The sequence below is a fragment of the Peromyscus leucopus genome, chromosome 5 (genome assembly GCF_004664715.2).
Source record: "Peromyscus leucopus breed LL Stock chromosome 5, UCI_PerLeu_2.1, whole genome shotgun sequence".
In the NCBI taxonomy this organism is placed as follows: Eukaryota; Metazoa; Chordata; class Mammalia; order Rodentia; family Cricetidae; genus Peromyscus; species Peromyscus leucopus.
In genome coordinates, this window is record NC_051067.1 from 109,322,461 (window position 1) to 109,337,460 (window position 15,000).

The 15,000-nt window shown below is 47.5% G+C and overlaps 1 protein-coding gene across 1 annotated transcript in view; it reads left to right on the forward strand.

Moving 5' to 3' along the window:
- Wwp2 (WW domain containing E3 ubiquitin protein ligase 2) overlaps positions 1–15,000 on the forward strand; it is a 127,110-nt gene that overhangs the window by 5,209 nt on the left and 106,901 nt on the right. The window contains exons 2-4 of the mRNA XM_028889212.2: positions 7,924–8,008; positions 12,392–12,539; positions 12,838–12,959. Coding sequence (XP_028745045.1) covers positions 7,939–8,008; positions 12,392–12,539; positions 12,838–12,959 — 340 coding nt within the window. The 5' untranslated portion in view covers positions 7,924–7,938. The remainder of the gene's footprint in view (positions 1–7,923; positions 8,009–12,391; positions 12,540–12,837; positions 12,960–15,000) is intronic.

Genomic DNA, 15,000 nt, shown 5'->3' on the forward strand with positions numbered 1-15,000 from the left:
AATGCACGTAAAACCAAAACCAACAAGCTGATGGGTTTCTTTCGCTGTAGTTGAGAAGGCTGGTCTCCCAACTGCTACCTAGTAGTATGGCTGAGCTTGGCTCGAGCCCCAACTTAAGTAGTTTCTGGCTTTCTGTGTTGGCCACCAGTTTAGGAGCCTTCAAGGCTGGAAAAGAGAAAGGTGGGTGGGACAGTAAGTGGCTTTTTAAACTTTAAAATACCAGCTTCGCCAAACACAAGTTGAGCGTAGTAGACCGCCCCCCCCCATGCAGCCTGCCATTATATAGATTTAACACAAATGTAACCTCACACTGACTGGTAAGTGATTGGATTTCAGTCTTGATCTTGGGATCTGAAGTTTTCCTCAGTCAGATAGTGGATTCATGAACATCAACTCAAATTGTGATCAGATCAGTAAGCTGTTGCTTAAAAAAAAAAAAAACAAAAAAAACCGCTTGTTTATTTATTATGTGTGCATGCATATTGAGGCACATGTGTGGAGGCCATGGCACACGTGGAGAGGACAGCTTTCCGGAATCGTTCTTTCCTCCACCGTGTGGGAGGGAATTCAGATCCTCAGTGCTAGCAGCACACACCTTTTCCTGCTGAGCCATCTCAGCAGCCCGGCCCCAGTGAGCTTTTCAGGACCTGCGTAACTTAGGGCTGGGATGGCCTGGAATCTCCAAGATCCTGCTTCCTTGGATTCCAACTGGAGTCTGTTTAGAAGGTCATGAGCTTCCGGTCTCATCACTGCCCTCAGCTTAGAAACAGTGGCTTGAGTGGTAATAAGTGCTGGGCAGTGCCAAGTCTCTGGACTCAGGGCAGGCCTCTTCCTTTGGTCACTCATGCCTTGTCTGTCCTGTTTATCCTGAGGTCTGTTTTGCCATCTCTGTTATTAGCTGGTAGTTTTCCTTCCACCATTGAAATAGCTCACCCCCCCTCCCCTACCCCCACCCCCGCACCCCATAGGATTTCTCTGTGTAGCCCAGGCCATCCTGGAACTCACTCTGTAGATCAAGCTGGTCTTGAACCCAGAGACCCACCTGCCTCTGCCCCCCTAATGCTGGGATTAAAGGTGTGCACCACCATGCCCAGCCTCTGGTTGCTTCCTGACTATCTGGGCATTCCACTGCACGCTGCTGACATCATATGATCATCCACATGGCAGCCCACAGGCTGTGCAATACCCAGGATCGCCTTAATAATTCCAAACAGTTCTCTAAAGATGGGTGCTGCATCTGTGTGCCAGTGTTGACAATCTCATCAGAAGTGATACTTCTACTGTGTTTACTGTTCTTCTGTTTCTGGGTGCTTCCTTGAGGGCTTTGATGATGAGGGCAGAGGCAGAAGGTGCAGCCTCAGTCCGGCCTGTCTGCTCCAAGCGGGCAGTTTCCCCATCACCCTCAGACTTTCCAGTCGCCAGTTGCCACGGTAATGTTGTTGCCTGCATTGTTTTGGAGGCAGATCCAGGGCACCGATCTTGTTAAACGTGCTGGTCTCATCTCCAGTGCACCTCAGGAACACCACTTTATCTCCTCAGGTTGAACTGGGACTGCATGGCGGAGGCAGCTGGTACTGGGAGCCTCTTTCAGCAGAAAGCGCCTCTCTAATTTTTACATGCTATTTGGCAAAGTTTTCCAAGTTTGATTGTTTTTCTGTTTGGGCCTCTGGCGAATGGAAGGCAATTCAATGCTGGACAGTGGAAAGAGGCCAAGAAAGAAGCATGTGTGTTGGAAAGATCTGGACAAGCTTGAGGGTGGGGAGGGAAGGGGAGATCTTTGGGACAAGCTCTTCTCTTTCACATCTTTCAGAAGAGAAACAGGGTTGGTCTTTACTTAGAAGTAAGCCTTGCCTATTTCTCTCTTGTTTAGGGTGCTAGGAATTGAACCCAGGGCCTTGTGCATATCAGGCAAGCTCAGTACCTCTGAGTCCCAGCCCCAGTGCTTCTCTGCCTCCCTTTCTTTTTTGAGACGGTTTCAGTCAGCTGCTCAGGCTGGCATTGAACTCACTGTTGTAGCATAGGCTAGCCCTGAACTTGTGATTCTCCTGCCTCAGCCTGAGGTGACAGTCCTGTGCCACTAGCCTAAACGGACTCTTCTTCGTCTTTGTGTGTGTGTGTGTGTGTGTGTGTGTGTGTGTGTGTGTGTGTGCAGCATGTGTTGTTTTTAGGAAGTACGGGGTATTGAACCTAGAGCTTCATGTGTGTGAGACATGAGCTGTACCCCAGCCCCCCTTTTTTCTTTCTCTTCTCTTCTTGAGATAAGGTCTCTCTATGTAGCCTTGGCTGTCCCAGAACTCTCTCTGTAAACCAGGCTAACCTTGAACTGACAGAGATCTACCTACCTCTGCCTCCCTAGTGCTGGGATTAAAGAAGTCTTCTCTTTTTATTTTTGTCGAGACAGGGTCTCATGTAGCCCAGGCTGGCCTCAGATTTACTGTGTAAATGAGACTGGTCTTAAAATCCTGATCCTTCTGTCCCTACCTCCTGAGTGCTGAGCTTAAAGCTCTGTGTTCTCTCTCTCTCTGAATTAGCCCAGGTGGGCCGGAACCTCGTTACAATACATAGCCAAGAGTAACCCAGGACTTTCTCCTGGAGGCAGGAGGATCAGGAGTTCAAGGTCATCCTCACCCCATAAAGAGTTTGAGGATATTCTAGGCTAGAGGCCCTGTTAGAAAACAAAAAGAAAAGTAAAAAGCAAAAGAGAAGTAGAGTGGTGGATGCTGGCTGACTGCATAGCTCAGTGCTGCTTAGAGGTGTCTGCTTAGCGGGGGTGGGGTGGGGGGATGGGGTGGGTGTGGGGGTGTGGGGGTGTCAGGCCCCGTCCTTACATCCTGAGCACTGAGGAAAACAGTAAGCAGGACTGGATGGAGAGATGCCTCAGTGGTGAAGAGCCCTTGCTGGTCCAAAGGATCCCAGTTCAGTTACCACACGGTGGCTCACAACGGCCTGCAACTCCAGTTCCAGGGCACCTCTGTGCGCTTGGTGAACATAAGTGCTCCCGTAGACATATACACATACAAGTAACTAAAAAATGAATAAATACATATTAAGAACCTAAACCAACAAGAAGAAAGAGCAATTGAGTCAACTGGTCCTAACAACCCAGATGGACAAGTGAAAGGTATAGCCAAACAATGGAGCAACATTCAGCCACAAAAAGAAAGATACATGTTACAGCGACCTGAAAACAGCCTATGAAAGAAAGCAGTCACAAGAGGCCACACGAAGGTCACATGATTGCATTTGTACGAATTGTCTGGAGTAGGCAAATCCACTGTGACAAAGAAATAGATTGCTGTCTGCCAGGAGCTGGGGGAGGGAGGGGGCTGATAGTGGATGGAACAGGGTTTATTTGGGGGTGATGAAAGGGTCTGGAGTCGGATGGAGGTGACGGCAGCTCGGCTCCAAATCCAGCAGAACCCAGCGCAAGTCTGTACTTGAAGGGATGGCTTTGGGGTGAGGGCTGTAGCTTAGTGGATAGAGTGCTCACCCTGCTCAGAGGCGGCCCTGGACTCCGTCTCCAGCTTCTCACGAACCAGGTTTGATGGTGTGTCTGTCGTCCCGGCACTCAGGGCGTGGAGGCAAGAGCGTCTGAAGTCCATGGTTACATAAGTGAGTTTGAATCCCCTGGCTGTCCTGGGCTCGTAAGGTAGCTCCATTTTCCTGACTTTCTTTTCTTTCTTCTCTTTTCCCTCCTGCTCCTCTCTCCCTCCTGCTCTGTCTTTCTGTTTGTTTGTAAACACTTCCTCATTACTAGCTGGAAGGAGTTATTAGTCACCTCTCTGTGGTTCTGAATCAGAAGTGGAGCACATTCTGTGTTCAGGTTTTCCAAGCTTCCTGGAGTGTGTACTGGGGATATGAACTCAACACAGTACTTATTTATATCCTGTTGATGGTGGGACCCTGAGACGAGCCGATAGGTTGTAAGTACTTGGGGATCAATGACTCTTATTTATTTTGCAGAGTCTTGAGGTTTAGCCCAGGGTAGCCTCAAACTCTGGCATCTATCTCAACCTCCTGTGTGGTAGGTTTGCTCAGCAGACTGAGGTCTGTCTGTCTTCACTAGTTGTCGTTATTTTTCTTTGTTTTTACAGTTCACATAGCTTACCTTGGAATGGTCAGGTGGTACCTGGCTAATTGGATCTACAGATAAAGCTCCCATAATAACAGAGACTGGTGTCATAAACGGCGGGCTGTAATTACAAATGACTGGGGAGGGAAGGCCTTGGTGGAATTTTGAGCCCTTATTTCTCCTCTGTTCTCAGCTGGCTTTGATCTTTCTGAGCTTTCTGTAGCATTTATCTGTGGCATTTTGTTTGGGGCTGTTAGTTGTAGCTCAGGACACTTAGTTTGTATCTACCTTAACAAAGTCATGTAGGGGCTCCATGTCTCATTGTCTATGCGTCTGGACCAAAGACCAAAGCTCAGGAGAACAAGCTGGTTCAAAAGCTACCCTTACTTCAGTTGCCTTAGGGAAGAGAGAGCCCTAGCAGACATCAAGATTTTTAAAAATAGTCTTTTGTTTTTAAAGTCTATAAATAGTGGGTTTCCAACTTTTAGTGCCTTAGCCTCTGTTAAAGCACAGACCCCGGAGCCTGATTTATAACTGTTCAGTATACTGTCATTCCCCCTGAAAATTGTTGATTACTTAGGAAAAAAAAGGTCAAACATACAGAATGTTTCATAGACTGAGATAAATATCATAAGAACTCTGATTTTGGGGCTGGAGAGATGGCTCAGTGGTTAAGAGCACTGGCTGCTTCTCCAGAGGACCCAGGTTCAGTTCCCAGCAACCACCCATAACTCCAGTTCTAGGGAATCGGAAGCCACCTTCTGGCCTCCATGGGCACCAGGTAAGCACATGGTGCACATACACACACAGGCGAAGTACTCCTACACATAACATCTTACGTATATATGTTATATACTATAAAGATAAAATGCTGCACACACACAGTTAAGTTTCTCAGTGGGTGTCCCCCCCCTCCCCGTCCTACCTTTTGTCCTGCACTGAGGGAATTGTTTTGGCCTCAGTGGCTCCTTCCTTTCCGTGCTGTTGTGTGTCCTTACACCTGTGTCCCCCGTGACAGTTCACGCGGTCACCAGGGGCATTGTACTGTACTTAGGCAGCATGTCCTTCTCTTTCTATTGCTCTCCCCGTCTCTCCCCTCCTCCCTCCCTCTCCCCTCACCCCGTTAGGAATTGTGCATGTGAACTGGATTCCCACCTTTCAAGGGTGGTGTAGCATCTCATTTTAGAAACACAATTTGAAAAGGCAGACAACCTCAAGAAAGTGTGGGACCCTGGAAGGCAGGATTTCAGAGATGAGAGCGCTCATGTGTTTGGCCTGTCTGTACAGCCGTGTGGAGGACTGAGAGCCACTGTTGGCAGTGGTGACAAGGTCTCCTGGGATCCTGAGCTGTAGAACACTGTTTTCTCTCTGAGGAGCATTCTGGAGGTTTCCACCAGAGGCAGAGTATCTGTAAGACCAATCCAGGGTCAGAGGTGGAGCTCTGGCAGAGGACTTTCTTGTCATGAGTACAGCTCTGGGTTGAAGGTTTGTTTTGGTTTGGTTTTTATAGCCTAGGCTAGCCTTAGCCTCGAACTTGTGACCTTTCTGCCTCAGCCTCTGGAGTGCTGCTAGAATTACAGGTGTTTGCTACCACATGCAGCCCTTACAGTGTTTTGTTTTTCGGACTGAGTCTTACTGTGTAGCCCAAGTTGACCTTGAACTCAGTGATCTTCCTGCCTTTCAAGGATTTTATTTGTGCGCCACACCTCTCAGCCCGTACACTGCTCTTAGAGCAGCAGCTTCAAGTGTGGTCCTCGGATCTCCAGAAGTCTCGAGACTGCATCCTCAGAACTAAAGCAGCACTCACTCATCACTCACTGTCTCACTGTGGCCACGTGTGCTGTCGTCTTCATGATCTCCGTCACCACACAGTCTTGGCAGAAGGGAACACGAATCCTTAAACGAGCTGCCTGTGGTAGTGCACACCATTTATCCCAGCACTAGTGGCAGAGGCAGGTGAATCTCTGTGAGTTAGAGGCTAGCCTGGTCTACATAGTGAGTTCCAGGACAGCCAGAGCTACATAGTGAGACCTGTCTCAAAAAACAAAAATAAATTAAAAAAAAAAAAATTGACTATACTTTACTACTTAGAAAGTTTGCATTTATGTGTGTGTCTGTGCGTGTTTGTGCAGGTGCCTGTAGAAGCCACGAGTGTTGTGTCTCCTGGAGTTGGAGTTATAGGCAGTTGTGAGCTGCTTGATGTGGGTGCAGGGAACGGAATTCAGTTCCTCTACAAGAGTAGTACATGCTCTTAACAGCTGAGCCATCTCGCCAGTTCCTATTTATTATTAGTATTGTCTGTGTGTGTGTGTGTGTGTGTGTGAGAGAGAGAGAGAGAGAGAGAGAGAGAGAGAGAGAGAGAGAGAGAGAGAGATTATGTGCGCGCGTGCATGCGCGCGCATGTGTGCCCCATGGCTCATGTGTAGGTCATCTGTCAGAGGGCATCTTTGTGGAGCTGGCTCTCTCCTCCTACTGTGGAGGTTCCGGGGATTGAACTCAGGTCTCCAGGCTTGTGTGGCAGGGTACCTGCTGAGCCGTCTTGCCAGCCCATCTGACTCTCGAGCGTGTCTTTTTCTATTCTCTCTGTTGAAGTGTACGTCTGCTGCATGGTGAGCTGAGGCAACTGCTGAAGACAAGCACTTGAGCAGTGCGTGAATCTGGAGCCAAACTGTGGCGGTTTTTTTTTTTTTTTTTTTTTTTTTTTTTTTTTTTTTTTTTTTTTTTCATGAAATAACGATTTTTCCTTCAGAAAACAACCAAGAAACAAATTGAAGTTACTGGATTTGAGAAACTGGCAGACATTTTCTTCAAACTGAATGAAGCAAACCTGACACTCTAAGGAAAACAAGTGGCAGAATTGGTTCCAGTAGCAAAATTGTTCTTACAAGAAAATCAGGATTTCGGGCCACTCTTTCACAACAGGCTTGACAGCTTTCTGCTGTTTGGACGCCTGTCTGATGAGATCCCTGATGACATTCACAAATGTGTGTGTGTGTGTGTGTGTGTGTGTGTGTGTGTGTGTGTTTAATATTGTATAATGAACGTGTTAAGGTTTAGAATATCTATGCAGCTCAAGGAACCACTATTTTCCAAATGAGAAATGAAGATGTTCCAAAATTCCCTTTTGAGTAAGAGTTCTGTTTCAAGTGAACTGCTTGCAGCCCCCAGGAGTGACAGAGACACCTGTTGGTTGGTAATGGCATTTTTTTCATGGCTTTATTGGCCATTTGGGATCATCGGAGAAATGTTTAGTCAGCTCTTCAGGTTCAACAGACCCATAAAAAAGCTGGATTAATAGGTTTACTTACTATTTAGTTATACTTTTTGGAGACAAGATCTCTCTACTATGTAGTCCTGGCTGTCCCAGAACTCACTATGTAGACTAGGCTGGCCTTGAACTCACTATGTAGACTAGGCTGGCCTTGAACTCACTATACAGCTGAGAACGACCTTGATCTGATCCTCCTGCCTCCACCTTGCAAGTGCTGGGATTATAAGCTTGTGCTGTCATACTGATGGCAGGTATGCACCATCATAGCCGTCCTGGGGTTGAGTTTTTTATTTTTAATTTTTTTAGATTTATTTATTTTATTTTATGGGCATGAGTATTTTGCCTGCATGCGTGTCTGTATACCATGTTCCCTCCAAGGTGCCCTTGGAGGTGAGAAGGAGGCATCAGGTCCCTTAGAACTGGAGTTACAAATGGTTGTGAACTACCATGTGGATGCTGGGATTGAACCCAGGTCCTCTGAAGGGCCCCACTTAACCACTGAGCCATTCTCGAGCCCATTGGGTTGAGTTCTTTGGTCTCCTTCCAGCCGTTGTCTAACCCTCCCCCTCTTTCCTCGCAGCTCCAGGGTGATGACATGGCATCTGCCAGCTCCAGCCGGGCAGGAGTGGCCCTGCCTTTTGAGAAGTCCCAGCTCACTCTGAAAGGTGAGTGGCATTGCAGGAAGTGTTTGAGGCACATCTGCCAGAGACCCAGGTCTTCTGAAACAGTTTGCATTATAACTAGAGTTCTTGGAAAAGAAGGCAAATAATGGGAAGGTGAGAAAAATGGAACTTTTAGCTAAAATGGTCTGAGATGGTTGATTCCTTTGTGTCCCGGGCTCCTGTCTGTACATGAATGCTTTAGGTGGTCTAGCCTTATGGCTTTAAATGCCTCGAGTAAAAGGTCACTTTCAGATTGTTATCTGCAGCCCAGACCTTCCTTGGAACTCTGGATTGTGTATCTAGTAGCTGACTGTCACCCACTAGTGACCACAGAAAGGTGCCTGTGTCTGGAACCGTGCTCCGGACGTTTCTTCTCATCGCTGGCATGGATCTGGCAGTGAAGCTGCCGCCTGGTGCTCGGCACTCCTCCTCCTCCGGCTCTTGCCTACCCTAGCCAATGGCACTGTTCCGATAGAGGTCTGCAGACCTGCCTCTCTGATTCTGCCCTTTCCTTCCTTCTTACAGGCTGTGACTACACAGCAGACAGGTCTTGTGACAGTGTAGGCCACCAGATCTCCGCATTTCTGAGTAAGAGCTGATGGCCGCTCTTTTCTTATGTGTGTCCTACACATAAACAGGCTGACTCACATGGCAGGTGTCTGCCTCTGGGCCTTTGCCCTTGCCATCTCTGAGTGAACTGCTTTTAGCTTCAGTCTTTACTCGGAAGTCCCCATTCCCTGATCTATAGCCACATCTTGCTAACTTCCTCAAATCTGTCCATCCCCACTTTATCATTCTTTTCTTTTCTTTTTTCTTTTTAGTAACAAACACTCTTTTATTTTATTTTTTTTATTCATTTATTATGTATACATTGTTCTGCCTGCACACCAGAAGAGGGTGCCAGATCTCATAACAGATGGTTGTGGGCCACCATGTGGTTGCTGGGAATTGAACTTAGGACCTCTGGAAGAACAGCCAGTGCTCTTAACCTCTGAGTCATCTCTCCAGCCCTATCATTCTTTTCAAGATTGTAATTGTTTAACACCAAATACTTAGATTAAAGGTACTTGGAAATTGAACCTAGGGCCTCAGATTTTCACCAGTTTGACTTGGGGAATGTAATGTAGCTCAGTTGGTAGAATTTGCCTAGCATGCATGAAGCCCTGGGCTCAGTCCTACTGAATAAATTGGGTGTTGTGGTGCGTGCTCATAATCTCAGAACTCCAGAGATGGAGGCAGATTAGAACTTCAAAGTCATCCTTAGCTCCATAGCTTGGGATACAGGCTCTCATGTATCCCAAGCTTGGGAACCAAGCCAAACCAAGACCAAAAACCAGGAAAGAGCTGGGTGGTGCTGGTGCATGCCTTTAATTGCAGCACTCGGGAAACAGAGGCAGGCAGATCTCCGAGTTCAAGGCAGCCTGGTCTACACAGTGAAATCCTGTCTCGGAAAACAAAACCAAACACAAACACACAAACAAACAAACAGGGAAAAAGAGCTAGAGGATAAAAACCAAAATAGAACAACAACAAAAAAAATCCTGTCCTGGTGGAGCTGAGAGAATTGACTTAGGGGAAGATTTGGGGCTAGCCTCAGCCCTGCCTTCTGCTAACTCTGATTTTAGGTAATTCACCTCCTTGAATCTTAGATGGCCTAACTATAAAGTAAAAGGGTTGGACTTCACTCCTCCCGCCCCAAGATTTAGTTATTTTTATTTTATGAGTGTGAGTGTTTGTCTGTATGTATGTTTTTTACATGTGTGTCTAGTATCTGTGGAGACTGGAAGACCCCATCATTTCCTTAAAACTGGAGTTACAGATGGTTGTGAGCTGCTATGTGGGCGCTGGGGACTGGATTCAGGTCGTTTGCCAGAGCAGTAAGTGCTCACAAGCACTGAGCCATCTCTCTAGCCCCCTTCTTTGAGTCAGGGTTTAGTAGTCCTGTTGGTTTGGTCTGGAACTCACTGTGTAGACCAGACTGGCCTTGAACTCACAGAAATCCACCTGGCTCTGTCTCCTGAGTGCTGGGACTAATGGTGTATGCCACCACACCTGGCAGGAACTTGATTTTAAAGAGATTGTCCAGGACTGATTAAGACTCCTTCCTGTTTTTAAAGTTAAGGTATGCAGTTCTCCTGTCTCACCACCAGGTGGCCTCAGATAGCCTTGGTGTATGTGTAAAGCAGTACATGTTCCGCTTTAGGCCTTAAGTCTGTGACAGACCTTTATTTTGAGCCCCATCCCTATTGCTTGAGTCTTAGCCCCCAGTTTTTTGTTTTGTTTTGTTTTGTTTCTTACATCCTCTTTACTGTTGCTTTTGGGTTTGGAGTAGTTACTGCTTCAAACAACCCCGGGGGTGGCTGTGACCTCTGTCAGGTTGTAGATGTTTGTAGGATTCTCACCTCCCTGAGGGGTCTGGGAAGGAGCTTAGTTTACTTTCAATAGAAGGGCCCTCAGTGGAGGTTAGTCTTGTCCTCATGGGTGAGGAACATCAGTCATCCTCTGATATAGACCCAGGGTTGATGGTATGTGGCCGGGCTTCCTCTGATCAGCCCCATGATCACGAGTTCCCGGCGTGTGTCATGAATGCTGTAGGATATGTGCCTGTGGGATAGGATATTTGTTGGCTTTATGTTCTATGTGTTGTCACTAGTCTGTTGGTGACAAGTGACTGTCACAAGGGCTGCTGTGTGCTGGGCATGGTGTGTGTCTGCAATCTCAGTCCTCGGGAGACAGGCCATTTTCAGCTGCAGAGTAAGTTCACGTGACTCTGGGCTACACAGCAAGATGCTATTTCAAACCAGAAACAAACAAAAGCAAACCAAAATGAGAGAGGAAAGAGAGAGAGAGAGAGGACAGAGAGAGACAGAGTGGGGGACTGAGCGATTGATTGAGATTGATTCTCATGAAGACTGTGAACAGTACAAGCGATACAGATCGCTGACCGTCATGGCGTGTATTCAGGCGTACTGCTACTGAAGAAAAGTGGTCGGGGGATAAGCAAAGCCCAGGAATGGCATACAGCTTGGGTGGAGTCAGACTGCTGGGGGCACATTCTGGCTCATAGCTCCCTCTTTATGTAACTGGAAAAGTGACCTCCCGCCACCCACTGGCCCCTAACATACACTCTGACTCAGGCTGACCTAGACCTCACTCTGTAGCCCAGGGTAGACTTTTGAACTCAACACGATCCTCTTATTTCAGCCTCTCAAGTCAGTGGGATTATAGGCATGAGTGACTTTGCCTGGCTTTTTTGTTTTGTTTTTTGAGAGTCGCCCTGTCTAGCCTGGAACTTCTCACGTAGACCAGGCCAGCCTTGAACTTGCAGCAATCCTGCTGCTTCTTCCAGCAGCTGAGATTGCAGGTATGTGTCCCCACACCCAGCCTTAGTGACCTCTCTTTTAAGCCTGTTTCCTCCTGGGCACAGCTAGGGTGATGGTACATTCCTGTGTCCTGAGTTGATTGTGAGGCCTCAGTTCAATGATGTGTGCATTGCAGTGTCTGTAGTGACTGTTGGTTGGATCTTAGTGATCATCTTTAGACTATTTAAAAAAAATCTCTGTGGTTTGCAAAGAGGGAAAACAGCACTCGACTTTGCAGTGTGGCTAATGGAGACACTCAGAGCACCACAGGGGGTCTGTGGGCCTTCCAGAGGAACCCCAGAGGAACCCCTGCAGCAGCCGCTCTGAGGAACTGCATTCGATGCCTGCCGACTGCATTCGTGCTGACTGTCCCAGAGCGAGGAGGAGCTGCAAGCAGACTTCTCAACAATGTAAAATGTTAACACAGCCGTGCAGTGGATTTTGTGACAGCCATTTAAAAGTTGATATGGGGGGGGACTGGGCAAAGCACTTAGCTGTCTTGTGTGTTTTTAGGTTAGGAGTGATTTTTTTCCCTTTATATTTCAGACTATTTATATGTCCATACTCCTTTTTATCTTCTTTGTTTTATGCTCTTTTCTGTTTCTTATTTTAAGTGTGTGTGTGTGTGTGTGTGTGTGTGTGTGTCTCCTTGGGTGTCATTACTCAGGCACTGTCCACTTTGTTATTTGAGACAGAATCTCTTGCCAGAACCTGGGACTTGCCAGTTAGGTCAGCCTGGCTGACAGTTGAGCCCAGGGGATCTGCCTGTCTGTGGGATTACAAACAATGCTGCCATGTCACACCTGGCCTTCTGCATGGGTACTGGGGATAGAAATGAGGTTCTCAGGCATCCACAGCAAACAGTGCCCTGACTGAATTGTTGCCATGGAATTCTTCAAAAGTACTTTTTTAAGAGACAAAGCAAAGCAAAACAAAAGATCTTTTAAAAGGAAGTAACTGGAAGGAGCCAGGGGGCACAGAGGGGTCCTTTGACTCATCTGCTTTTCCTTTCTGTCCCTTCCAGTGGTGTCAGCAAAGCCCAAGGTACACAACCGCCAGCCGAGAATCAACTCCTATGTGGAGGTGGCAGTAGATGGACTCCCCAGCGAGACCAAGAAGACTGGGAAGCGCATCGGGAGCTCCGAGCTTCTCTGGAATGAAATCATCATTCTGTAAGGGCATCGCTTTTAGAATGTAGGAGGCAGGGGTAGAGAGAAGACTGGGGGTAGCAGACGCTGCTGCCCTTGGCCCCCATGGTGCTCCTCTCTAGGTGTTTGTGTCTCACTGAGCTCACAGAGCGCTCATTGTTAGCTAGGGGGTTACAGGTCAGTGTGTGAGCTGTGTATAGGACTGTTTTCCTGTTTTGTCCCTGCAAGATGTTAGCAATGTAGCTTATGGCGGTTTGTTTCATGTTAAAGGGGTGACTGTCTCATCTTCGGGGCTGTAATGAGTCACTTATTTGTTTTCCAGGAATGTCACAGCCCAGAGTCATTTAGATCTGAAGGTCTGGAGCTGTCATACCTTGAGGAATGAACTACTAGGAACTGCCTCTGTCAACCTCTCCAATGTCCTGAAGAATAATGGCGGCAAAAGTATGTATGATTCATCTCTGCTCAGGGAGGACATAGCAGCCAGTCCTGGGTTGACCACAGGGTCTCTGCCCCCTAGAGACCACTTACGGAGTTTGAGGAAGGCAGGCTTTAGCATGCGTGGTCCAGGGGCTGTTGGGTGCGGGGCTGTGTCCCCTAATTCTTCCTCGGGGATGGAGGCTCTCCTTCGACGCTCTTCCTCACTCAGGAGACATGGGATACGTTGAATAAAGCTGTCACATACCTCCAGCTGAAATCATTGCTTCCCTCCTCTGAGCTCTGGTACAGAACAAAGGAGCTGTGTGCGTATGTGTGAGCTCTGTGTTTGGGATAGGGTTACAGATGGTGCCCCGTCTCCTAGACGCTCAGTAGATCTTACTGGCCGTTGGGATGTGACAGCAGCTCCATCTGAATTATCGAGTGTGCCTCTGCTGCCCGGACATATAAATCCTCAGGTCTGTTCCTTGTTGTTTGTGGCCAGTGGCCTAACCCACGCCTGTGGGCTGGGGACCCTCCCTCATAAAGCCTCTATTCAGAGTACTACCATATGTGGCAGCCAAATGCCATAGGAAGAAAGGCTCCTTTTTCTCCTGATGCCTACTGTCGAGAAATAGTTTTTGGAAGTGGACTTAGCCTACGTGAGACATGGGGGCGGTGTGTGTGTGTTGAGGTTTAGGGAAGGTGACTGCAACAAGAGTTGAGTCTTTTCCTTTGGGGTCCGTCCTTCCCACTTGGGAGGCTTTGGTTCCTCCTGTGTTCTGTTCCTTTCTGCTGGACACCCCTCAACACAGTGAAGATGGTTTAGGACCAGGGCATGTCTCTGTTTTGATTGTTTTGTCATTTGAGTTGACATTTTCTATGTGTGTGTGCATGTGTATGTGAACTCATGTATATGCACACATGTGGTGGCCAGAGGTCAATCACAGTCATTTCTCAGGCACCGTCAACCCTGTTTTTTATGACAGTCTTTACTGAGATCTGGAGCTCACCAAAGTTAGGCTGGCTGGCTAGCAAGCCCCCGAGATCCTCTTGTCTCTGCCTGCCTAGGGCAGCATTATAGGCATGTGCACAGTGCCTGGTTTCTGTGTGGCTGCTGGGGATTTAGTGCAGGTCTTCATGACTGTGGCAAGTGCTCTGCCAGCTGAGACACACCCCCAGGTCTCCCCACCCTTGTTTTTGATAAGGAATTTCATGTAGTTCAGGCTAATCTCACACTCTTGTGTAGCAGAGGATGCCCTTGAATTTCTGACCCCCTTCCCTCTACCTCTCAAGTGTTAGGAGCAATAGGCAGCAGTACCTTGCCTGGCTTCCAATTTGGCCTTTATTTTTCCAATCCTTAGTCTGCTTTTTGTGATTTAAAGGTTTATTTATTATGCTGGAGAAAATAGACTTGTGGACATTCTCACATTAGGATGTAGCTCCAGGGCTAGGAGGATGTCTCAGCAGGTTAGAGGTACTTGTTGCCAGGTCTGAGAACCCGGTTCAGTCCCTGGGACCCAGATGGTGGAAGGAGAGAACAGATGTCCACACGTTGTCCTGACTTCTAGTGCTGAGTGTGTGTGTGTCCTGCCTACATGTCCTTTAAAAACAAAGGTGGGGACTCGGGAGATGACTCGGTTAAAGGCTCAGATTGCTCTTTCAGAGGACCTGAACTCAGTTCCTGGTGCTTCTGTTGGGCAGCTGACAATTGCCTGTAATTCAGCTCTATACTTCCTTCTGGCCTCCTTATCTGTGCTCACATGGACATATACAAACATATACATAATTAAACATTTTTAAAAATCTACAAATCTTTAGGAAACGTGTAGTGCCAGCCAGGCTGTGGTAGCGCATGCCTTATTCCCAGTGCTTAGGAGGCAGAGGCAGGCAGATCTCTGAGTTAGAGGTCAACCTTGTCTTACAGAGTGAGTTTTAGGACAGCCAGGGCTGCATAGAGAAACCTTTTCTTGAAAAACGAAAAGAAAAAGAAACATAGTACCAGTACAAGTGACCTTTTCTTTCCTTTTTCATTTGTACAGGCAGCACACTTTGGCTTGATTTTGTT